Source organism: Melopsittacus undulatus, chromosome 3, assembly GCF_012275295.1.
Source record: "Melopsittacus undulatus isolate bMelUnd1 chromosome 3, bMelUnd1.mat.Z, whole genome shotgun sequence".
Lineage (NCBI taxonomy): Eukaryota > Metazoa > Chordata > Aves > Psittaciformes > Psittaculidae > Melopsittacus > Melopsittacus undulatus.
Window position 1 is genome coordinate 97,337,455 of NC_047529.1, and position 26,826 is coordinate 97,364,280.

The window sequence follows — 26,826 nt, forward strand, 5'->3', positions numbered from 1 at the left end:
CTCAAATTTCTTACTGGGCTACAGGCAATATTATTAATTTACATTCTTCACACATGACTTTTCAATATGGCTAGATGTTTGAAATATAGCTGTGAATACAGTGTTTCATTTTAAGCATTTCATCTGAATTCAAAAAGTTTTTAAGGCTCACTTTTCAAAAAACAGATTTTACAAAACAGATTTGTATTTCAAGAAATGTAACAAAAATATAATACAGGGCTAGAAACTGTATTTCAGATACTGATCACAGTTTTTTGTTTAGATAACAATACCCAAACATTTTTACAGCCTAGTCCCACAGGTCTGAACATCAATAAATAAACACTGTGATTTACAAATGAACTGATGTTCAGAGTTACCTCCTATTTCGAGCCCTGCATAACAAATTATGATGACAGCATGGTTTTCATGTTGTGAATGTTAAGTATAAACAGGGGTAGAAATTAACCTGTTTTCTCCCTCTGTCATCTACTAGGATACTCAAGATAGTTTCTGGTTTTGGTTTATTTTTGGGTTGTTTTATTTACACACCAGACATTAACTCTTCCTGTGAAACTGGCATTTTTCAGCTAAGAAAGGGTTCTGAAGTCTTCTACATTAAAGTGTGAAGTATTAAACCAATGCATTTTCAAATTTACTCCATGCTCGAAGTAAGGGTTTTTAATTAATCCAACATATGGTTGGAAGAAGTCATATCTAATCCAACTATTTATCAGGTAACTTCATAGACTGTCATTAATTTCAACCCCCGAGAACTGGTGAAGAGGAAAGCAGTCAGGAGCAGCAAAGTAAAAGAGTAAGTAATTTTAGGAAAACATTGAAAGAGAGATAGAATTAAGGGTGTGAAAGATGTGAGATTTATGATTTTAAGGTGCAATGTTTTCCACTTACTCTTCACCCCCTTTTTCCCCTTGCGCTCCTTTTTGTATTGTTCCTTGAGTTTGGTTATTACTCCCTGGTCGACATTCCAAGCTTCAGGCATGAGACACTGGTCTTCCTTTTCTAAACAAAGTGAAACAAATGAAACATCCTTTTTCAATAATGTCACCAAGTGATCTCCACTGAAGGAGGTAACAGCTGCTGTCAATGGCATTTGTCTTATTTTAAACAGACAAAAATAGCACCAAGCTTATGAAAGCTGTAAAACTGCTACTCACATTCCCCTTTTATTTGCTCAGAATCTTCTTAACTAAAAAATTGAGGTAAAATTTCACATGCTTAATTTCTATAACCAAGCACACAGCTGTTCACAAATGTAAACAATATTTACTTCATAAAAAGTCAGGATATGCTTTTCAGCTTTTTCTTTCCTCCAGGGACAGAATTACTATATCTAGAAGCAGCAGCAGCTACGTTACTGGTCAACATAACTTCACAAATCAGATGTTGCATCATTTCCAATCCTCATTTTATTATCTTTGTGCTATGTTGTCACTTAAGGTAGCAGCACATTTAAATAATTTTGGAACATAGTATACATGTCACCAAGGTTTTCTTGAATAAAATCTTTAAGCACTAAAGCCATGAAATTTCACAGAAAGGAAAAGGCCCGAGTTATTAGTCTTTGGAAAAAATATCAAAACCAAAAATCATGTGCCTAATGAAAAAAAAAGAATCCCCTCCCCCTTTCTTATTTTTAAATCCCTCTCAAATTGCTTCCCCTGTGATATGATACAGAGAAGTATTCTTCTTCTGAAGTGTATGGTAGTTGGAGATTTTGAACAACACCTTACATGAGTTCACATACAAAAAAGCAATTTTTTCCATCTATGGAAAGACTGCATTGAGGCAGCTTAGAGAAAGTAATTTGTGAGAGAAGGGAGGTAATGCAGCTTTTCCTCAAATACATTTATTTTCATGACCATTACAGCTACAAAATTCTTTTAAATGCACTTTCTGTTTTGTTTTCTTAATTAAAATATCAACTTTATTATTTAAAAATTAATTCCTTTCAGACTAAGTTTGCTTTGTACATCAGTAAACTATTCTAGAGCTTTTAAAATATGAACAATAATAAACTTATCTTCAAACTAACATGCAGACACTAAATGTCTGTAGAGGAAGCACAACACTATCAATCACAACCTGAAGAAACCACTATCACTGGATAGAAAATATACAGCTGGACATGTGTTATTATGGGGACTGATTTGTTACAAACTAACTATGTTGAAAAGACCTAGGGGGTCCTTCTTCAACATCAAATTGAAGAGGAATCGGCAGCATACTCTTGCAGCAAAGTCCACTGACCATATCCTGGGCTCTATTCACAAAAATGCAGCCAGTAGTGTGAGGGAAGTGATTATTTCCTCATCTGGCATCTGTGAGAGCACACCTTTTATACTATTGTACTTCTTACACTGGGAAGCCTTGTAAGTATAATGCTAAGTATCTAGTATTGACATAGTACAGCAAGTCCAGCAGAGCCACTAAGATGGTTAAGGCAACTGGAGCAGATGAGATAGGACGGGCTGAAACTACTGTGAGTGCTCAGCAATAGTAAAAGAGGTACCCTAGTGCTGTTTACAACTGCCCAATGAGCAGGTGCAGGGAAGACAGAGACAGACTCTGATCACACTTGCATCACAGAAGGACAAAATAGATCTTAACACAGGGACAGTCAAGTACCAGAATACAGGAGACATTCAAGGCCAGGCTAGATGTGGTTCTGGGCAACCTGATGTAGTTGATGTTATCCCTGCTCACGGCAGGGGGTTTGGACTAGATAAGCTTCGAAGGTCCCTTCCAACCCAAACTATTCTATGATTCTACTGCCCCTGAAGAGTTTATGGGAACTCTCTTCTTGGAAGATACTCAAAACTTGACCAGAAGGCGGCCACAATAACCTGCTGCAAATGGAAATGAGCAGAAGGTTGGATTAGATGAACTCTCACTCCTCTGAATCCTTCAGTCACGATACTATATTCATGAGTGACAGATTAATTCAAGACCCAAAGTCTTGAGACATTAGTCTTTTTGCAGCAGCTACGAAAAGACAGATATTAATAAGCTGAAGAGAGGCTCTAAAAAAGATGGTCTGTGGGCTAAGTCATGTCTTCTTATTACATATGCCCAATTAAGTACTACTACTAATAAAAAATTGCATGAAGAACATTAATGATCAGAACTTACATTAAGCAAGGGTATGAAAAAAATACGCTTGAGAGAAAACAAGTATGTATTCTTTCTGGGACCACATTGTAAGCTTTAATCATGCTTTTCCTCCGTGGCTAAACAAGATTTTTTGCTCTCCTCCAACAACAACAACAACAACAAAAAATATTTATATTAGACTATACTGTTGTCAGGAAAATACTTCATACATTAATTTTCTACCAACTGTCCCAGGATGCTTCCTGCATCCTACAGGTTCTGTACAACTTCACAAGTGGATCCTGAACTAATATGAACAGTTCTGAGGACCTTTTAAGCCAAATGGGTTCAACAGATTACTGTAACTGATGAGTAAGGCTTCGGATACAAAACAAAGGAAGGACTTCCTTTGTTTGCTTCTATCCTCTTTTTACAACATCATTGTTATATGCTACATTTAACAGTTTTGCTTAAATCAAATTAATGTGATTCATAATGGCAGCTCCTTGAAGAAGCTTACTCTCATATGCAGTTACCATAAAAGACAGGTTGTGAAACAAGTAACTGAAAAACATGGACATCTATAATTCAAAAAATCCCTTAATATTTCTAGAAATTAGATTACTACTTTCTGTGAAAATTTATTTTTAACATTAGACTTTTGCTTATTTGTACTCAGCTGTCATCAATGAAAGTAAAAATAAACCAGAAGTGTGAATTTGAGAAAAAAAAGTTCCTGTTGGCATACTAACTTCAGCGACACAACAGCTACACGTACTAAGTGTAGATGGATAAAATTTTAATATTGAAGAAAATACTGAACAGCCTAATAAATTTGTTTTTTGTAAAAGAGAATAACATTCTATATTTGTTTGGTGAACAGAATACTGACTGCTGTATATAACTATAGTGGGACACATCCCCTTAAGCAGAGACTACACCATACTTTACAGTAATTTGGAGTCCAACCAGGAGTTAAACATGGTTCAGCAAAATACAGCATCTCAGAGCTGTTGGCTCATGTGAGAACACAGCTACAATGGCTTGTCTGCCAATGTTGCAGTTCCATTATAAAGATAAATTATTTCCCATTCACCTTCCACAGCTCCCTCTGTGTCCACTTACTCTTAAAACCTTCCAGAGCAGCTTAAGGAGAAAATAACTCCCCATCAAGATATTTAACTAGTTTGCTTCCTTCTTCCTTTCCCTATGCAGTATATTTATGCATAATAATAATGTCAAACTAAAGCATGCTGGCATTCTGTCCTGCAGGACATGAACCTCAAGGGACAGAGAACAGTTTATGAAATGTCACTCTTTCTCTATTATATTATTCTCGTAGACTGTGAAAAAAAATTTGGAACTGAGTAGTACGTATTGCCCAAATTGCTAATACACAATGAAAGTACAGAATTCAGTATTTATGACTCACATTACTCTCTGTATCAAAGTGGGACAAAGCAAAGACAAACTAGCTTTCATGTTGCAATTGTAAAATACAGCTTTATCAGAGCCCTTCATTAGCATGGGTCACTGGAAAAACACATTAATTCCACTCATAAAATTCAAATTCTATCTGCCTTATTATTAAAGGAAGAAGACAATGACAAAAAATATAACCCCTGAAGAATCCTTATATTAAAGCACTATACATAAAAAGGAGAACATTATGTCAAGAGGACTTCAGTCTGCCAATTATTTACTGTAGGAATACTCAAAAGAAGCTGTGATCGTGACAGAGACCTCAATCAAACCCAAGTATTCTTAGCACATTTTTTTCCCCTCCTTCTACACCTCGTACAACCTATTACATTTCCTTACCCCAGTCTGTTCCATCTCCTGAACTTCTCGATTCCCCATCACCTTCATCTGAGGTAACTAAAAAGTCAAACTCTTTCAAAGCTTCTTCTGTATCTCTGTCTTCACTGCTGTCTGATAGCACTCTTTTCCTTACAATCTGAAAGGTCAGAATGGAGAATAAAAAAAGTGAGTTACATTACACATACACCTTTATAGTGAGCAGTACTGTCTTGTCTTCTATGCAAAATCCTAAGAAGAAGATGTTGAAGAAGCAGAAAAGTACATATTAATAAGCAAATCTGGAATCAGTATTCAAGCTTTGTTCAAACTTTAAGTCAAAATGAATCTTTTTCTGTAGATCTTTCTTCTTGTGACAAAACAATTCATAATGAATCTACACTGACCTACACCACTACTATTTTAATACCAGAAAAGTACAAACATTCTTAATACAAATTAAAAAAAAAAAACACAAACAACAAAACCAACAAAAAAACTCACAAAACCCACAGACAAACCCCCCAGAATGCTGTAGAAAGGACCGCACCAAAGCCAAACTCACTCTGCTTCTCTGAAAATTGCCACCTTACCTCTCACCTCTGAAACCACTCTACATTTAGACCAAAAAACAAATTTAGGGAAAAAAAAACAAACCCCATATCCAACAAACCACAACACAACTGACAAGACTTCATTTGCTCAGACCTGGCAAAATCCATCCATTCTGGATACCTCCTCAGATATTATGGGTATTTGAACATGATACCTCCCTGTTTAAACTGCAATTCCCTTTCAAATTCAAAAGTAAGCTAGCTTTTAAAAAATTATCACATTTTGGCAAAAAACTAAATACACATATTAATGAAGGACCTCACTATATGCGTTCTGCAATAAATTTAGTTTTCTCTCAATAACCAAAATGGACTAGATGCTTTACAGTTATGATACATGAAATCTGTAGCATAAATTTTACTTATACAGACAAAAAGAATTACATTCACCACAATATTTTGACTTGGAACCTTGCTAAGGGTCAGTCTGTAAAGACTTCAATACGTAGACCAACATCGCATAAATCGTGAAGATGAATGACTGTTTCCACTAAATACAATGAACCCATTTCAAAACCTGAAGGAATTCTAAACTTCAAGCTTCATTCCTTCAGCAGACTTATTAAACACACTCTGTTACAGATGATTGTACAGAAGAGTCTCAGACATTAGTTCACAGCCCATGGATGATAGGAACAAGTTTACAAAAATTTTCTTCAAAACCTCTTTAAAACTGATGAGGTTTTTTTTAAGTGTTCATTCTTAAAACTCATCATAGAAACAATCACACCCATCTGAACTCCAAATTTCAATTGCTAAGAAACAGAACACACTGAATAATGACCAAATTGTATAGCAAAGTATAGCTCAAGAGGGAGTTTCAGGTATTTGACTGAATAAACAAACAAAAAAGTTTATTAACTGCATGATAGAATTTTTCCAGTTATACATTTTCTTCCTTCCACAAACTATTTAAAGAAAAATATTTCTTTATATTTTACTTCAGTGATATTTTGGTTCTGCAACCTATAAGGATAAGTTTCTACAAGTTATTTCAGATGTCACTACATTTATACAAATATTCAAGAAACAATGCATTTTTGACATGCAATGTTACAAACACTACCTTCAAACTTAGCTGAAAATTGTAAAAAAGGACACCTGCTATCTTAAAAAATGTATCCAATATATATAAAACATATTAGGCAATATGGAATAGTAGGAAGAGAATTTTTAAAAAATTAATCTGTCACTGAAACAGCAATAAAGATAGCAAAGCTTAAGTTGTATGCACAAATGCAGAAATGCATACCTAATCCCTCTTACGCACACATGCTTGGAGAGACCATCATAAAGATGCATTAATGATTTGCACGTGTACATACACAGTCAAATACTTTGCATATAGGCATCTCATTAATCTCACTTTTTCTGTTCTTCGTAACTTTTTCAATTATTTTTTCCACTCACTGTTGCAGTATCAATGATTGTTTTCTCTCTTCCTTCAATATCATCTTCATCTTCTTCATCACTAAAGTCTGCAGCTGCATTTTCAAGAAACTTGAAGGTCTCTAGCAGAGAGGCAGAGTCAGTCAATTCAGGTTTCCTAAACAACAACAACAACCACCATCATAAATCAAAAGAAATTGTAACAGTAACATTTGCAATTACTAGTCTGTTCTGTATTATGATGTCTAACAACACATAGCACTAAAATGAGTCTATAGTTAAAAATGTTTATGGATTAAAAAAAACCCCAAACTATTATTTTTCATCCAACTGCAATTTCCAAAGCAGACACTCTTTTTTTTTTTTTAATGTGGAAAGCATTTTAAAGCAAGATTCATCTTGTATGTGCCCCAAAAGCAACTTCAATATTGATATACCTTCTAATACTGAAAGCCTCAGCAACAAGGACATATGTTACAGCTACTAAGTTGGCCTCCCATATATACTTCAGGGCAGAGGAAAACTTTGCTGCTGGGATGTGATGTTCCTCATGTGGCTGGGAAACATCAAACTGTAGCTCTAACAATGCATAACTTTTCAGACACGGTAAATCTGCCACTATAAAACAATATAATGGGAAAATATCACTGATGACTAACTAACATTTACGTAGATGTTAGGATTAAACAAATAAGGAAACGGATGAAGACTGGGTAAATTATGTCTGCACTGGCACAAATTCAGGCAGTGCCTCTGAATGGGAAGTGTAAGGGTTGTTAGACTAACAACTGAAGAGGAAGAATACAAGAAGCAGGACTTTAACCATTATTAAAACTCTGATGAAAGTACAATTAAAGCAATCCTATGATGAATACCAGGTACCATATTTTCAATGCAGAAGACACACTTCTCCATCAGTCCCTCAAAGATGAAGTGGTGAACAAAATTATTCAGTTTGAATTACAATGGTTACTTCCAGTAAAACCTTGTCCATTTTTTATATGGCTTTACAGCAGTAAAGGCAAGCTTTTATTGTTTTTCTTACCTTTAATCAGTAGTCTGTTTTTCATAGTTCATCACTAAATGCACGTCATCTTGATTTTCACAACCACTGAAACAATAGAAGTCTCTCTTCCTTTTCAGAGTTGTCGCTCTAAATTGTCTTGTACAGTCACCCTTATGATCAGCAAGTGCGCTGCTAATGCTACATTTTGTTTTTGCTGACACATTTCAAAAGGTTCAATTAACTAACAAGCCTATATAGTATGGCCTTTTAAACTCCCTGCAGTGTAAACGTCTGATTATCCATCACCTGCTTATCCCAGTGTTTCTTCATAACACTTTTCAAAGGTTTATTGCAGAGAACATCTAAGGGCAAAAGCTCTGATGGGTAATAAGGCATGATAAGCAACATATTTTCTTCTTTACACAGTCTCTATTCAGGTACTTCTATGCTTACATGACAATTAGCAGGAGTGGCTTCTTGATAGCCCCAGTATGTCTGCATCTCATTAAGAGGATTTGCTATTCTACCCTTTTCTCATTTACTCATCTTTTCTGCCAAAAAATACCAATAAAGATTTCACTTGCCATTAGAAATTTCACATACACAGCCCCAGAATATACTGTGTTGTACGGTATGTTTTTATGGTAACTGGTTTTACTAAGAATATTCCTTCTACTTTTCCCTATTTTATCTTAAATAAGAACAATCCCAAACATGCTTCCTGCAGTATTTTGACCCTCTTGTTTCTATGCCAAATCTGAAAGCAGTCTGTAATAGTAATTTTTCCTTAAGTAATCACTACCTTGGGAGACTACAATACCTCATGAATCTGAAGCAATAATGTACATTTTCACAGAAATCATATGGTACTCTTTTTATGCTGTTCCAACACAAAAATCTTGGCAAGACAAAATTTGTAATGTGCTTCACTTGACTAACTTCTTGATTTTCAGCAAATTTTGTTTTCTGGTCAACTTTTAGGTGACTAAAACACTGTTTTTTTTCCTCTGTATTTCGCCATGCAAAAATCTACCATGTAAAAACATCACAGCTGCTAATCTACAATAGCAACTATCAGACATCCTACAGTAAACAGCAATGTATGAAATAGTAACAAACAGAATATAAAATGTTAATCAACAGAACTGGCTTTAAAGAGACAGATACCCTTTTACAGGTACAGTATATGCAGTAATTCACACCTAGGATTGGTTCTGTACTCATCTGACTTTAAATCAGGTCCACTCACACTGAGGTTCAAAGTGACTACCGAAAGACAATGTTAAAACTTTAAGTACCTGATCTGAATTCAACTGTCTCATTAATTATTGCACACTTGAGACAGTAGGATATATATATATAATTGTATATTTCCATTTACACAGGAGGTGTGGTAGAAAGCATCTCAGGCATTGGAAAATACAGTAGTTTATCATGTATTTCAAAACTCCTGCATAGTACAAAAATGTACAAAGTCAGCACAGTACCACAAGAGACTATCTGTACTACAGCAGAACATCCAAGAAAGAATTCAAAAGAACCCAAAAAAGTAAACAGAAGTGCAGAATATTTAGAATATTTGAAAGTTCTACAGGGAAAAAAAGCTTCAAGCTGACAGACAGGTTGATTTGTTATACTGTAGCTCAACAAATTTTAGCAGCCAAATAAAAAATAACTCTATATTTTAGCATCCTTTAGCAGCACATAAACATAACACATTTAAATATTACTGAAAGCATAAACACTTAGGAATACTATAACATTTATCCAAGAAAATGTCTGGCCTTAGCTAATTTATATCATGTACTTTGATGGCAATTTGAAGCTTGCCTGTTTAATTATTTTCCATCTGTTCAGTTTGTTTCTCTTTATGGGATCATTGATAAAGCAACATAAAGCAGAAGTGGCAAAAAAATACTCAGAGGTAGTGTAGATAAATCACTTTAAATCCCATTTTAGAAAAAGACACACAACTCAACATTTCCAGGGCTTCTGTAGTCTAGAATACTTCTTAAAATATTAATGGGTGAAAACAATAGAATGGAGCTCCCAAGGCAAGGACTAATACATGAATTAGCATTAGATACGCTAATACACTAATTAGTATTATAGACATGAGCGAAGCAAGACTACAGCAAGGTTCAGGACCTTCTGCAAATAAAGGGAGACAAAAAAAAAAAACAACCCACAAAGGTCTCATAAAAAAAAAAAAGCCATAACCACAAAGGTCTCAGAAAGGATGATTCCTCTTTACTGGGTTTTCTAGATCAAAATGTGTTAAGGGAGAACATAATTTTCAAAGTGCAAGAATTTAGGCGTTGCTTTTCCCTTCTTCTGCAGCCATACTGTCTAAAGAAAAACTGCTAGGGAAGAACAAGCCAAAAAAACCAGACAGCAGGAGCAGCTACAGAAGCTGCCAAAGCAGAGTGCATACAGTAACCAGATATTGGCAGGACTTTCTCAACCTTGTGCTCCTCAGCTGCTTGTCCTGCCTCTCCTTCCCACTACTCCTTCCTCAATTGTACCCTGCAACCACAGCACACTTGCATGGTTTTCTCCCCAGCACCTAACCTTGCCTTCTTTTCCCTGAGGGTTCATCCCAGTTGACTCACCAATTCCTAAGTGAACCTTAATAAGTAAGTTAGTAAATAAATAAATAAATAGTTAATTTAACCAATATAACATCTTCTATCAGGTACTGTTAACTCTACATTATATCCTCCTCTCCAGTAGTGTTATTCAATGAGACAGCAAAGGTTTTGGGGCAGAGAGACTGCCTGATACTTCTTGCTGCTTAACATGGAAAATTCTTGTTACAAATGGGCTGGTAACTGAAGTACTTACCCCCCTTAAAGCAACATACACCTGAAATCACAACACTGTTTTTCTCTTCAGGAGAAGTTGCCACTGAAAATCCCATCATCTCATCCCAACTTGTATTTACAAGCTGTTCAGTTCAGATTTGTCTGAACCCCTTGCCCCTCAAGACTAAACCAAATAATAGTATCTTTCTATGAAATCTAAGAAATATGATTTATGGATATTCCACATGTACTATTTCTGCCCTACAGTGACACAGCTCAAGACAACTATTTCATGTAAAAATCTAGCAGGCCCTGACATCACATTACTCGCAGCCTTACAGAACGTATAGTATTCGTTTTGCCCTCAACACTGAATATTCAGGATCTTAACACAAATCCTGTTTCTTACTGAGTGAAAAGTAGAAACCATAACCTAAGGGAAAGGTGAAGATGTTACGTGGAAACTAAACCAGCACACTGATCATACCTTTCCTGCTCCCAGCACCATTCAGAATGTTTCATATTGCAAAGTCAGATTTAACTTACACTAAAGCCACATTACAGACACATACTCTCTTTGTAATCAACGCAATAGTATCTTTGTTGATAACAATTCTTGTGGGTCTGTGGTCATGGAACAGATTGTTCCCACGAACAGCCCAGCCACAAGGCCATATTACCTCAGTCCTACTCACTTCCCCAGATGAAAAAGTAGAGGAGTTTTTAGTTCGTTTGTTTTATACAAGGCATACAAAAGTTATCTTAAATAAAACCAGATTTTATTGATAAATTCAGAAGCAAGAAAAAATACCACAGTAAATCTAAAAAAAACCCCACAAATTCAGCTTAGGCTGAGAAATGTTTCTGGGGGCCTGTAACAGACAAAAGCCCGTTATGACCCAGCATTCAAAGAGCTAGTCTAGCAGTCTCTTTTTCGAACCATTTTCTTTGGCTCAGTTCTTCTTACTGTCAAAATGCTCTACTGCAAGATCGTAAGTTTTATTAACTCCTCACAGAATCTAGTTATTTCATGTTTTAACACAGTCTTTTCAACGTGGCTAGTTGAGCTCTTTCAAAATGGATGAAATAAATAAATACATGCAAATTCAAATGTATTCCTTTCTATCAGGGCTGTCTTTAAGAACAGTTTGTTACATCTTCCATACCATGCAAAATCTTTCATAACACAGCACAGAAAATGTCAAACTAATAATTTATAAAACTATGGAACACTTGCAATCAGCAAAATTTACAAACAAGGAACATGGGACAGGCTAGACAGTTTGTCACAACCTTGGAAACCTGTTATGAATTCACAGCACACAATGCAAGAAACAGTGCAATACATACTACAACTGGTAAGCAACACTTACAAAATGGTTTGGATATAAATTGGAATCATGAAGGAATGTAATCTAAAAAGGAAAGGCCACTTCTCCTGCCAAATCTAGTCAGATAGCTAGATGTCAAATAAACAAGCTTTTTAAAGAATAAAAATTAAAAATAAATTCAGTGTCTGAAGAAGTAACCTCTAATAAGGTATTTCTCCATCCACGACCCCTCTCTTTGCTTCTCTCTCACCCACTGCAAACCTCCTCTGTCTCTTTCTTCCCATTCCTTCTGTACCATGACTCTTTGTGACATTTCCAAGAAGTATCCCTCCAGCCTTTAAAGTCATAGCTCCGTGCCAATGAAATTAAAAGAGTGGTCCACTGGTACTACTTTCTTCACGTAAAACCCAAATTTATCTTCTTTTCCACCTCCTCCCACTTCAATGCATCTGTTTGAAGTATCCAGGTCTGGCCTAAATCAGGTACCTTTGTAATGCCTACTAGGTCACTGCAAGGTGGAAGCAGGGACAAACAGGAAAAAAGCGTAAAAAAAACCCAACCCAACCAGTAAAAGAAATACGGCAAATAGATTTTGGTAATTTTTCTTTTTGCAATTCACTATTATATTCTCACATACAATTTTGGAAATATTTTTCATGGCAGATGTTACCTCAAGTTTTTAAATTCAGAGATATTTTACCAAATAAACCATTTTATAAGCTAGTCAACACACAACATTCATCAGCCAGTATGTGGCATTTTCATTGCATGGGTCAGTGTTAATAGAATGTAGAGATGCAAAAAAGTTATTCAATTCACTGAAGTGCCAGTTGTAATGATTTGTTGCACATCATGAAGGTAAGGTTTTCAGAATGTCTAATCTTAGTCTTTGGAAAGGTCTCTGGATTTGCTGAACTGTTGAGTTTTGATGCCTTTTTGCCCAAGTAAAGTACAGGCAGTGGAAGCCATATGTGGTTCGATAGAATGAAAACGACATTACATCAGTTTCAGAGAGAGACTGATATATCAGGACTACTTTTTTAAAAAAAGGTCCTATTGGCAATTTAAACATAGTTCTAATGATCAAACCCTTAGCAAGAACTCAGATAATGTACTTATAGTGTTTTATCTATATACACACACATCCATACATATGCGTGTACATATACACATATGCTTGGTATACCCTTGTTCCTTTCTAGTTCTATTTCTTTATTCTGTTTGCTTCCACTCATATCAAATGGTATCCAAATACACACCTTTAAGAAAGTAAACTAATTTGACTGTTTAGGTTTCAGTCAGTAAGATAAAGCCATTAAAAAAAATGAGGTAATAAGTGAACTGAAGATACTTAAATACTCTCATGTTTTCAAGGCTACAAGTGACATTTGCAGGTAGCTTTCATTTCTCTTTCAGTTTGTTGGGGGAAAGCACCCACTCCCCTGCACTTAACACTGCAGGTGTTAAGTATTTCAACCATTATTATAGTTATTATTTTAGTATGTATTTTTGAGTCCAGTCATGCCAAGTGGTACTTATCTTTTGTAATGCAAGTGAGCTGATTGAAGAAACTGAGAACAGATTCCCTTTTAAAATCCGTGAAATAACTGGGAACAGGACTATGTCTATCTCAGGTTATCATAGCAACATTTCATTTATGGAATCAAAATCTTGCAGGGTGCATTCAAAATCCACAGGATGTCTTGAGTGCTAAAGTTTTCAAGAGGATCTGTACATTAGCAAATAAATAGGCAATGTAAGAATACAGGTTTGGCCACAGATGTAGCAGGTAGTTACACATAAAGACTAAGGCTACTTCACCTAATAGTAAGAAGAGAAACTGACTTGGCTTTAAAAAACTTTCAGACAACAGCAGTTTGTTCATTACTGTACCAAAAGAATTAAAAAAACCCGAAGACGTAGGGGCAGTTCTGTGTTGTAACTGCAACCTTCTAAGACATACAAAATTAAGCTGAGAGACATGAAGGATCGGATGTCAATTTCCTAAAATAACTGGAGCCTATCAGAATTCAAGTCACAATTTCTGCTGCAAATAAATATTATTTTCTTGAGTGTTTGCGCTACAGTATCTGCTGTACTGGTATAACAGGCAGGATGATATAACTGGTGTAACAAGTCATAAAAATTTGTAAAAGACACAGTGAGCTGAGCAGAGGAGGAACAGCCTCCCTACCCACCACAAAGTACACACTTCACTCATCCCTGGAGTCAGAAAAAGTGCCAGGGCTTATCCTTACAACAAAGTGCCTGCTGTTGTCAAAAGTGCAATGAGAGGTAGATTCGAGGTATTGCTGAAGAAGGCTAAGCAGCAGCACCAACACTATACACAGATTAACGAGCTTATACAAAAAACCATGCTAAAATCAGACTGTTGTGAAGTACAGCAGCTTTTCTGTTCTTATTGGAATTTCTCTCAGTACCAATTTCTCTTGTTCTCCAGCACTTTCATTTCACTGAGAAACTACTGGTTGATTACCAACAGACAACAGTCAAAACATAAGGGAAGTTTTTCCTGTTTCCATTACCTCCTCTCTCCTCTAAGAGAGGTAACCATACAGCAGCATAAAAGCATCAAAACCTTTTTTTTTTTTTACTTTCTTTGGGATTTATCACGCATGTTCAGTTGTACAGAAGGCAGTTTAGCCAACCTGTCCTTTCTGCAGTTTACATTACTATATGGAAAAATCTTTAAGAAAATTTAAAGCTAAGTGTGCCTTTCAGTTTCCTGTTCCTGAAACATGCCATTGTATCCATACTCCTTCTGGTTTTCACTGTGCCATTTTCTCCTCTATTGTGTGTTATCTTCATCACATTCACCCGCATTCGTTATAAATTCTTACTGATTTGTCTTCACTGTTTCTCACCCATAAGGTTTCTCTTCATTCAATCGCCATACTCTGCTTCAATCTGAATCTCATCTGGTTCCACAGTATTATGCAGCTTTTCTGACATCAAACAACTGAAACGTTCCAAGAGCTGCATTTTCTCACTTTAACAGAGGTATTCTTCTTTAGACTCGATTTGTTTCCATGCACTACATTTTCTCCAGCACTCTGCTCTTTAAATGTAACTAAAGCATCTTCAGGTTGACCATTAGCCTCAGACTTGCTAGCAGACATTTGGCATCTATGCTCATTAAATGTCTTGAACCACAAAATTTACCAAATTGCATTGGCTTGAGCAGTTAACAGTCTTCTATGGTGACAGCAAAGCATTCTACAAAGAATTTCACTGTACCCATTCAGCTACATACAGCCACAGAGCATCTTCTATCTGCATTTTAATTTGCAGCTCTCTCAGTGTCTGGTGGTTCTGGCAAATATACATGTCTTTAAATTTCCTGGGACTGCACTAAGGCTTTGGTTGGTTTCTTGCTCTTCCAACCTCTCACTGTAACTTTCCTCTTCTACCACTACCAAACTGCAGGCACTTATTCATCGCACTCCTTCCAACCATACAGGCTTGGTGTGGCCACAGTCCTCTTCTCACTTTACATTCACACTAGGAATAACAAGAGATTGATAAAAGAACTACCAATCTTTTTGCCTTCCCCATAAGCAGTCCAACACTGGTAAGGTCCCTGCAAAGAGTGCCTCTACCTCAGCTGTGACGTAGAATTTAGCTGAGCCACTTAAATTTTTCTCAGTTCTGCCAACCAGGTAGAAAAGCATCAAATTAAGTTTTCCACACCCAGTAAGAATTCCAATTGGGATCAGGAGCAACATCCATGTGCCTTAAATTTTAGTCACACATTCAATGCTAAAACTCTTTAAAAAACACCCTGTTCTACACACGTTTAATGCTGACAACAGATGAGGCAGGTAACAGGTAAGCATGAGCTATATGAGAACAACATCTCATCTCATTTCTGATATTCCATCTGCCATAAAGCTGCACTTCGAAATCTGAAACAACTGATGATGCAGGTGGGAGGAGATGAACAGTGCCAAGTGCCATGGAAACCGTGAGGTGTAGCATTTTACAGTACCTAGTAGCACAAGATGAAATACATGTTAAACAACAGGGACTCTCTGCCAGGAAGAAAGCCACAGAACGCTTTCTGCATGGAAAACTAAAATAAGTGGTCTGAAAGTGTACTTGAAACAGCCAGAAGAATCACAGTATTGAAAGCTAGTACGGAGGTTGACCAAGGAATTTTAGTAAAATCCCAACTTCTTCCTCTCAGTGAGGGAGATCTCAGCAGACCTGCACAAACTCAAAATCACCATAGTCACATCAATCTTCACAAGTGAATGAGATCCCTGGAAAATTCTTCCACTGTAAAACCCTGGAGTCACTTTTCACACATGTATCAAAATGTTCCCCTAAGCTTTCTAACACTGTCTGTCATCTTATGCATCACAAGTGAGATTAAAGAGTTTCTCTAAGCATGCAGCCTGACCAACCTTGCAGCTGACAAGCTTGCAGAGCCACAATAGAAGGGAAGCTGTTTTTCTCCATCAGTGAATATCCTCAGCCATAGGGCAGACTAGTGTTAAATCTCAGATCTACCCAGAAAGCAAGGAGATAGGAAAGAAATGCAAATGCATCCAAAACTGCAGTCCAACCATTTCATCTATCAAATAACTACCTCATTTCAAAACTGAAGACATTTAAATAAACTTTAAAGTGTAAAAGCTTTATTTACCCACTCTCCCCTGAGAAGAAGCAACCCTTTCACCAGAAATCGAACTAAAATCGTTCCTGTAATACATCAAACATTCCTTGCTCTTCAAAAATAAAGCTGCTGTACATAAATGACATGGCTTGTCAGCTACGTAGGGGCACAATGTATTTTAGTAGCTTGCGGGTGTTCAAATTTTCCACCTCACAGCACTGAATTTAATTACATAACAATGAACCTCTGCCCTTATGTAACTTGTTGGCCTGAAGTTGCTGCAGCTATCTGCTGGGTATAATGAAATTTTACAAACGGTTTCTAAAAGCCAGAATGTGTCATGTACCAGCATCAGACCTTAGAAAACAGAGGTCTTGAATTTTGTCACATCAGTATGGAAAAGGAAAAAAGAAAAGGAGGGAAAAGAGGGAGAATCTTTGATGAAATCTGTGCTTGCTGATGCAGCTCAAAACTACTGGGAACAGCTACCTCATGTACTGTGGAGATAAACTCATTTTTATTAATTTCCAAGTTTTGCAGTATCTGAAACAAGAACAGACTGTTTTCCTGAAGCCTGTACAGTTCAGTTTCAGATTTAACTTACTTTTTTTTTTAATCCACATGAAAATGAGAATAAAATGGAAAAAAGCTTCTTATGTTTTCAATATTACTTACAAGCAAAAGTATGCATAACAAGCTTTTACTCTCCTTGACTAACTTGTCATAGTATTAGAAATACTGAAAGACCAAAATGAGTACCTTACCTTTTGATCATATTTACATGCTTATGTGCATTAGGGGAAAATAAAAAAAACAGGAATCAGAATGTAACATGTGACTTTTTCAGACCTGATCAGGAAAATCCTATAACACATATACTTTATGATGACCAGAAGAGCAAAGCCTGTAATTGATACATTAAAGTCTGCAGCAACAAAAATACGTGATTAACCTGAAACAATGCGGACATTTAAGCACTTAGCAATCATATCTCAAAGGAGGCTTGATTTGACTTTGTGTTGCCTTCCAACTGAAAAAAAAAATAAAAATAAAAAGCCAAAACCAACTTACGGTGCTTTTAAGCTGTGAATCCAGAGTGATTTCCATGCTTATTGCTTAATGTAATAAAATTAGCTAGAATTGCTCTAATCTCCAACTAAGGAAAAAATCCTGAAATCTTCTCAGGAAACAAAAATTTGTTCTGCACCATTAAGTCATTTATACAGGAAGATAACAATGTCATCTTGATGCTTACCCAATCATTGCGTTTTCTTTTATCTGGCCCTCTGTGCCATTTACCATTGGCTCTTGATTTCTGTTTTCCTTCTCTGAAGCATCACTTGAGAGGCCCAATAAAGCTCGTACTCGTTTTGACTTTACATCCAATATCGTGTCGGTGTAGCCCACTTCTTGTAGGTATCTGTAGGAACAGAACTCAAGCTAATCTTCTATGCACATCTCTTATTCAAGACAGTAAATGAAAACTTCTCCCTAAACTCATCTTCAACCCTTTTGCTAAGCAAAGTACGGTGCTGTGCTAATGAAACATGCTTATAAATCGTCCTGTACCAGCTGCAGAGGGATCGCCTCTTGCAGTACCAGCCTCTACAGTCACTGAGAAAAAAAAAATCCCACAAACACAAAAATAATCAAAGAGCCTAGCAGTCAGAGGTTATACAATACGTTATTCATTCATCTACTAAAATGGGTGGGGAAAAGCACTTTCTATTAATATATTTACAATTGGCTTATAAAAATTATCACATGTACAACATGGCCGTTTTATTCAACACATGGAAACTACACATGAAGCCTGACAAGAAGTATGAGATACATTCCTTATGTAAGCATTATTAAAAACCTAGATAACAGAGAGAATCAACAAATGCTGCAGCCGTAACTACTAGTAAGAGTTGTTATTTATACGCATTATGTTTGATAAAATCTTTGTCTTGCCTTTTCCATATTCTGTAATGGATCTGTAAAATACTGTTGTGCACGTAAGGGCTGGAATCCTGGAAAAAGGTCTCTGTCCTTTCTCCTTTCCTCTAGAATACTGAGATAATAGCACTGCCTTCTCAGGAGCACTGGATTGATTAAATGCTTGATACTCTAGAGGACTTGAAAGAGGGGAAATGCTATTTTACAATAACAGCTGTTACAGATCAAGGACATGCACTTTTCCTGCAAGAACATTCTCCTCCAATTATTTAACAATATCCTCTACATAACTACATTAGGAAAGAAATACTGACTGTTGGCTATATAAAAAAATCAAACAAGTCACCTATGCAAAACAAAATCCATCAGCAATATGTATGCTGTATTCATTACTGTATCACTTATTAATTGTGCTGAGAAGGAACGAGTTGTCTTCAAAATAACTGATCAAAGTCAAGTTCACTATATTTAGATAATATTTTATGTTAATAAAATATTTAAACATTAATAGTTTTATTTATTTGTATTTCAACATACATGCAAGAATTTGGGCTCTTGAAAAAGAAGAGCATGTACAAGCCATCCAGCAGACAAATTCAACTTCTGCATAATTCCTTGGGAAAAGGTCTTTTAATATAAGCTCCAGACTGCCCTTACTGTCTCACTTCCCTCTCATTTAACCCTCTGTACCACACAAACACACACACACACAAAATAAAAAGCAAAAGCTTTCCTATCTGATTAGAAGACCTTAGAATTGAACTATCGGCACAGGGGATGAGGCAAATCCATGAAAAAACAGTTCAAGACATTCTGATGAGAGGTCTTCAAGAAATCTCATCAAATTAAACTGCAGGTTATAACCCAGGGAAAAAACCCACATAAAAATGTGACCAAATATCTTGGAAATTGACCCAGTACCTTGGAAATTGACTTATTATCACCACAATTAAAAAACTACTTTAGATTAATAGATGTTTGCTTCATTCAGATGAACTGAGAATTAGAAAACTTCTAATCTTTTCTGAACCTGAAGCAGGCCAAAATAAAAATTATTCCTCTCCAACACCAGTTTGTATTTTACACTGCTGTTGAAGAATTATTTGTGCTTGTTGGTTTATTGCAAAGTGTCATGACCCACTGCTCGTTCAAGCAGATTGTTTTATTATACTGTGTAAAAGAAGAGCAAAGGAGATCAAGTGTTTGTGATTTGACAAGGCTTCTCCTCTGAAGTTCTGAAATATTAAAACTTTCAAAACCTAGGAAAAGTAGGGCAGAAGCTGAATGAACTTCATCACACACACTAACTTTTCTTGAAAGAAAATCTAACAGAAAAAAAGTCAAACACCACCACCATCACATCACCAGATTCTTTCCCTTGCATTTGTTATCTGGTCCCTTTTTCAACACTTACTGTCTTAGCAGCTGTCGTCCTTGTTTCCATATTAGCTGACTGTTCTGTTGTGGCTGAACCTCTGTCTCATTCCCTTCATCTGGAAAAGATTATTTCATTATGAAAATTTTTTTCTTGTCCTACTTCTTAAAAAGATGCCCGTCCACTTGAAAAGACAAAAGTGATTTTTACTAAAATGGTTATGAATGGTTTAATAACAAATAAAAAGATTCAAAGTACTAATGATCAACCAATCAAGAGACAAAAAAATGCATATAGCACATAATTACAGTATTATGTACACATAAAGATTGTCAGACAGATCCTACTGTGCAAGTGCCAGTTCCACTATTCAGCAGTTGCTTCCCTTCTGCCTCACATCCAAAAGTTCCATCTTACTCCTTTCTCTACAAGGGCACATAATACCTAGACAATCTGGAGTTCCATTTTTGCATTAACCTTCTAATGTAACTGCTGCTCATAATCTCAGTTTGAATACAAACATCTTTAACTGCTCACAGTATCAAAGGCAACTGCATCATTATATCCATTTACAACCCACTGTCCAACTTTCCTTAATATTTGACAGTTCGACATAAAACCAATATACCTATTCGCTTTAAAGTTGTCTGTATTTGCATTAATTACATTTTTGGTTGTGATAAAAAAAATTTAACAGTGGTTGTTTGTTTACTTTTTATCCTGAAAAACTGTTGAAAAATTCTCACCACATTTTCCACAACCATATATTTGAGTCCAAACGGTAATACTCCAGAAGAACCCACAAAAAAATTATGTGGTTGTTCTGGTGAGAAACCTATCCGAATGCTGGCAACCAACAGCTACATATTTATTCTGTATATAGCTTCATACTACATGATGGTTGGGGTTTTTCCTCTCCTCCAGGAGACACATAAGCATATACTTCCCAAGATAAAAGATCTTGGTTTATTATCTATGAAAGCGTCTACGCAACTTGAAACCCTTGTGGTCCAAACACTGAAGGATGAACAACCTTCTTGTGTAAACAAAGATTAAGAACCAGAAAAACCTGTAGTATAATCCTATGAGTAACTTTGTATGCGATGTGGGAAAGCTACTGTTCTTACTGGGAAGTCATTTACCTTTGTACAACTGTATTAACACCACACACACAAAAAAAACACCACTCACCTAAAGATCAAAGACTAATCAGAGTTCACATGGAAGGAGAGCCATATGAATTTAATCCATTTCAAACTGACAAATTCATTTAACAGCAGCCATAGGAAATATTCAATTGTGCCATGATTTTCTGATGACAACTGAACACAGCTAGACCCAATGGACAGCTACTGAAGCTCAGTCATGATTTAATTGTTATTGACTGAGATAAACCTGCCTGAAATTTCCTTCTGAAAGCAAAACCCCTTCTTCCAAAGGCACAATTAAGTATATATACAGGCAAGAACTCTCTTTCATTTAGGGTCCTCAAAACTGACCACTACTAGCAGCAGCAGTTTACAGATGAGAAGGTATTTGTATTATGAGCAAATAACAACAGAAGATACCACAAGCAGTTAAAAAAAAAAAGGGCATACCTTTATCAAGAGATTGAACTCTCTTCTAAACTGTACTACTGACCAAGTCAGATCTCCCCAAGAGATCACAGAGAAAACAAACAACAAGGACTCATTTAGACGAACTACTAGAAATAGTTCCACTTTTTTTCCTGACTGGGCAGAAAAAACAGAAGGGCTTGGGTGGTGGAGAGGTCAGACACAAATATACAAGTATCTATCTACGGAAGGCAACTCTAAAAGGAGCATTAACAAATCTTCTGCTTTAAGTGTGTATCTTTAATCAAGTCCAGATTTGATACAGAACTGCACATTTCTAACAGCAATGTATATAGAATTCAATGGGAATGATGGACTTTTAACAAATGTAATTCCACTAACGTCCACTTCGTAGCACTGGCTATGGCTCTTCTGGGCAAGTCAGCCCTCGCACTACATTCCTCAGCTGGAAACTGGAGCAACATGCTAGAGCTGCATCCTGCAAAATTACAAAACCCACGGATGTCTAGGATCTTGGTATGATCAGGACAAAGTTTTCTAGTGGTCCAGATACAGACCAGAGTCATCCATTTCAGTAACACCTAATTATTACTTCAGTTAAGGAAATAACGTTGATAATACGAAATAAAATTTCTCAAAACCATTTCTTGGACAAGAAAAACCTGGTGTAAAGTTCCAACAGTTGGCATGGGGTTGGATTTTTCTGTTTGCATTTTAATGACCTTCTGAATCCAATAAGGTAAGAATTAACCATAAGAGTAAATAAGACCATCCCTTTCATAAACCAAGTGACAGAGCTGAAGTCTGCAGACTTTTTATATTCTTCCTTTATGTACAGGTATTTCTAGTTTTGTTGCTGTAGTAGGAGCATCAGGAGACTGAGATACAAAAATCATCACGTATTACTTTTCTTTTCAAGGCCTTGACCTATAAGCTCTACTACTTTTTTTTTTTCCCTGAGGAAAGGATAGGGACAGAGAGAGAGGGATAAAAGGAAGTAATTGAAATTCTTAATTCCTCAAGTTCAGTGCTTAAAACTATTTGTGTGAAGTAGGAGAAGTAACCCCTAAGATGCAACCTCCAGAAAAACAAATCGGCTTTCCAGGGACCAAGGTGTAAAACTGTCCTCTCACAACATGGTACTTAAAGTTAATTGCATGCATTTCCAACTATCACTGGAATTTTGTAAGTAAATTCCAACTCTCAAACTCTCACATCTAACATGCACTTTCATTACTTTTTGCCTGGAATACCATACAAGTAATCAAAAATATTATGTACTATACATTCCACATCCTTTGATGTTAACTTCTTGTTTAGAAGAATTATTAGAAGACAAAAGGATTCTACAGCTAAAAATCCAGTATCTCCCTGTTCCAAAACCCCCATACACATTACTAAGGAAGAGAAAAAATTATTCTCTCAAGTAGTTTGTTAGTTTGGGTTTTGAGGTTTTTTTTAATCTAAACTCATTTATTAATAAGATTCCTTCAGAGCATTAGCATATATTTTTAATTTTACAGGCATAAAATACAGTCTTTATTAATTATCTCTATTCCCACCAGCTTATTTTATTAACACTGTCATTTCAGCATTTACACAAACCACACTCAAGTTTTTATGCCAGAAATGAGCTCATTCTTAATAAATTCTTACCAGAATCATAGTTTGGTGGCTTCATATCTCCCTGATTCAATTCTGTGCCATATTTTAATTTGTGATATTTAGCCCTGAAAGAAAAAAAATACAGAAACTATTAGTAGATTTAAAGGGTATCTATCAATATATAGATATCACCTGTCTTAAGAAGCCACTCCTTTCTTCCAGGCTAGGAACAAAACAAAGGAAGCCATTTCAGCAGGACTTCTGATATGTTATTTTTCTTAATAATTTTTTCCAAGGTTGGCACATAATTGCAAAGTGAATACTGATGAAATACAGGGATCAGTGGACTGCAGATTTTACAAAACGTTCTTGCTACAGGTTTCCTCTCTGTGGACATGTGCTACTCTGTTTCCCTCTCCACCCCCCCTTTTTTTAGCAATCACTATGAAACTTTTTTTTTCAGTTCAATGCCATCTACTTCATATTCCATATTGTCACCTTAATTAAGCAAACCTTAGTTTTATTCTTTGAAATGCTGTGCTTTCCAACAGCAGCAGGCATTGGCTGAAGCTACTCTGTATCAGATGTAGCACTGACAGCATCCCATGCAATATATAATGGCAGTAAGAATAGCTAGAAGAAAAATGAAAATGCCTTTTAATTTTAAAAGCTTCATCCTACAGAGTCACTGTCTATAGACTTTTTAAACACACAAAAGAATGCTTACAAAAGCATTAAAATGCACATGTAAGTTATTAAAAATTAATTCATCTTATAACACAGTAACAGAAACAGCAGTAAAGAGAGCATTAACCAGTTTCACAATCTGTTCCCCCTTCTCTTGCACTCACTGTAACTTTTGTCTCTATAACTGTTTTTTTTCCATGAAAACGTAAGACACTCAGAAAAATCTAATTCCCTCCGAGGTTTATAAACAGTCATAAAGGGATAGAAAAGCAGCATTCATACTAGTTCTTATCCTGAATAAAAAGCAGGTAAGAATTCAGGCAATGCTGGCCACGCAGCCTGGGACAACACAAGCACACACACACAACTCCAATGCACATGTTTGGAGCTAGGTTTAATAAAGCAATAAGATACAGGCCACAAAAGATAAAAAGAAAAAAAGAAGCAAACAAAAACCCATCAAAAACCCTCACATACCCCAACATGAAAATAGGCTTCATTAGCTCCACTATGAACAGGGGAACTCTTCCACTTAAAATGGGATTTTTAAAAACTTAATGGGTGTAACACTTCATAATTGTATAGGCCAAGTCTCACTAAGCTCCAATGACTGTATCAAGAATGACTGTAGGTAATGTTTTCAAATTACCTGCACCTCTTGATTGCTTCTCAGACATTTTTATTACATTACTGGGGGATTTTTTTGCCTTTTCCCATTTCATTAAGAAAACTCATTACTTCTGACAAAATGGTGCTGAGGGAAGTAATGCTTGGTAGCTATTATGCTTTGGTATAGACAGTACTAGTTTCCTATTAATCCAACTGCCTTTTAATTATAATAAAAATTTAATTCTGGATGAGAAGGGTAAAAGCAGAGGGAAGAAATGCATAGCAACAATAACAGATGAAGGAACTGACTTCCTCCTCAAGAGGGAGGGCCCTAAGCTTTAACTCAGCTGAGCAACAACCATCAATAAAAGCAGAAAGGATGCACTTGAAATTCATTAACAGCAACAGGGATAAACATGTTGGTCAGTAGAGAAGAGAATAACTAAGAATGCAACAAAATTAAAGCTCAAAATATTTATCTTTCCTTTTCCAGCTGTTTCCTATATCTGACTGGCAGAGACATGTTACCTTGATAAAACAACAGCATTTCATTATAATACTGATGCTATATATGCTTTTTCCCCCATCATAGAATCATAGAATAGTTAGGGTTGGAAAGGACCTTAAGATCATCAAGTTCCAACCCCCCTGCTATGGGCAGGGACACCTCATACTAAACCATATCACCCAAGGCTTCATCCAACCTGGCCTTGAGCACTGCCAGGGATGCAGCATTCACAACCTCTCTGGGCAACCCATTCCAATGCCTCACCACCCTAAAAGTAAAGAATTTCTTCCTTATATCAAATCTAAACCTCTGCTGTTTAAGTTTCAACCCATTACCCCTTGTCCTATCACTACAGTCCCTAATGAATAGTCCTTCACCAGCATCCCTGTAGGCCCCCTTCAAATACTGGAAGGCTGCTATGAGGTCTCCACGCAGCCTTCTCTTCTCCAGGCTGAACAGCCCCAACTTTCTCAGCCTGTCTTCATACGGGAGGTGCTCCAGTCCCCTGATCATCCTCGTGGCCCTTCTCTGGACTTGTTCTAACAGTTCCATGGCAATAACTAATCAAGAACTAGGAAATCCTCTACTCTGTCACTAACCTACCTCACCAACTATAAACACTCTGTCAAAAACTTCCAGTTTTTATGCAGTCATCAATTCAAATGACCCTAATGTTTAATCTATTGTGATTTGACTTATCAAAAGTGAGTAAATACTCTAATGTGGATTAGTGACATATACTGTGCTCAATTCCTGCCAATAATTTCAGACAGCAGTTAGTTCTGTGGCACGAAGCACTTGCTTTTAGCTCTTGGGTGTTATACAAGGTTCCATTATCCTCTATGCATTCACTATTTTTATGGTCAAAGTTTTGTTACTAATTCTCACCCTAAGAAGCAAAGTAAACTGTTTGCTACATTAACAGAAAGGATTTTTCCTTGTATCCTTCTTATTCCCCAGAACTCTCACTTGCTATCCGGAATACATTTTTTAAAGATTCAGCCTGCATTTTTTTAAACTTCCCCGTATATTTATTCTAATCTGTTAAATCTGTGTACACTCATTTTTAATTTTTTCCCCACTTAAATCAACAATAATATTCTTCTTTCTGCTTACTGAAGTCTCCCCTGCTCATTAAAGGCATTATAAAGTCACTTCAGCAAAGTGAGATTATTCATCCTATCCCCATTCCAAACTAGAAAGAGCAGGTTTTTTTAACTCATAATGCAACAATTTTAAAAGCCTTTGTCATTATTCTTTACTTCAAGAGAATAACCCAGATTACATGTGTTTGTATACCACTGGCCCTTAAATTTATCTGATTAAGATTTCATCTTTCAGAAGATTTAAGCTTGCATATCACAGGAAGAGACCAATAGAACTACAGATCAGCAGAAGAATCATGTCCTAACAAAGGTGGGCAATTAAAGAGCTGACAATCCCAAAAAGCAATCCTTATTTTTAGGTTTTCTGGGAAAGTTAAAACCAAAAAGCTATAGACAATTTTTTGCCTCCACAATATGACAAAAAAAACCCCAATATCAAGCTCAAATCTGCAATAAGAATCAATAAGTATAAATTCAGGTATCTGAGCAAGACACTGGTCGGATGTGAAACAGAAACATGAATACCGTGTCAGAGTACCTGACCTGCTGAACCCGCCTTCAGCTACAGTCAGCTTCTGAAGTTCAGAGTAATATTAAAAGAAAAAAAACAATACAGACAGCAGCTAGCAGTCCATCAAGGAAGTTATTTTCTATCCTTCTTCAGCCAGCTTCTATGAGATTTGTTATTAGAACTTTCTTACGGTGCAGCTGGAAATGTCACAGGTTTTAAAGCCAAACAATCTTC

General features: G+C 36.2%; 1 protein-coding gene across 4 annotated transcripts in view; it reads right to left on the minus strand.

Moving 5' to 3' along the window:
• STRN (striatin) overlaps nucleotides 1-26,826 on the minus strand; it is a 67,615-nt gene that overhangs the window by 22,383 nt on the left and 18,406 nt on the right. For all 4 annotated transcript variants that reach the window (XM_034060304.1, XM_031054785.2, XM_031054784.2 and 1 more), the window contains exons 3-8: nucleotides 23,223-23,296; nucleotides 20,029-20,107; nucleotides 17,929-18,093; nucleotides 6,915-7,050; nucleotides 4,915-5,050; nucleotides 892-1,002 (exon numbers count right to left, since the gene is read on the minus strand). In XM_034060304.1, the coding sequence (XP_033916195.1) occupies nucleotides 892-1,002; nucleotides 4,915-5,050; nucleotides 6,915-7,050; nucleotides 17,929-18,093; nucleotides 20,029-20,107; nucleotides 23,223-23,296 (701 nt within the window). The remainder of the gene's footprint in view (nucleotides 1-891; nucleotides 1,003-4,914; nucleotides 5,051-6,914; nucleotides 7,051-17,928; nucleotides 18,094-20,028; nucleotides 20,108-23,222; nucleotides 23,297-26,826) is intronic.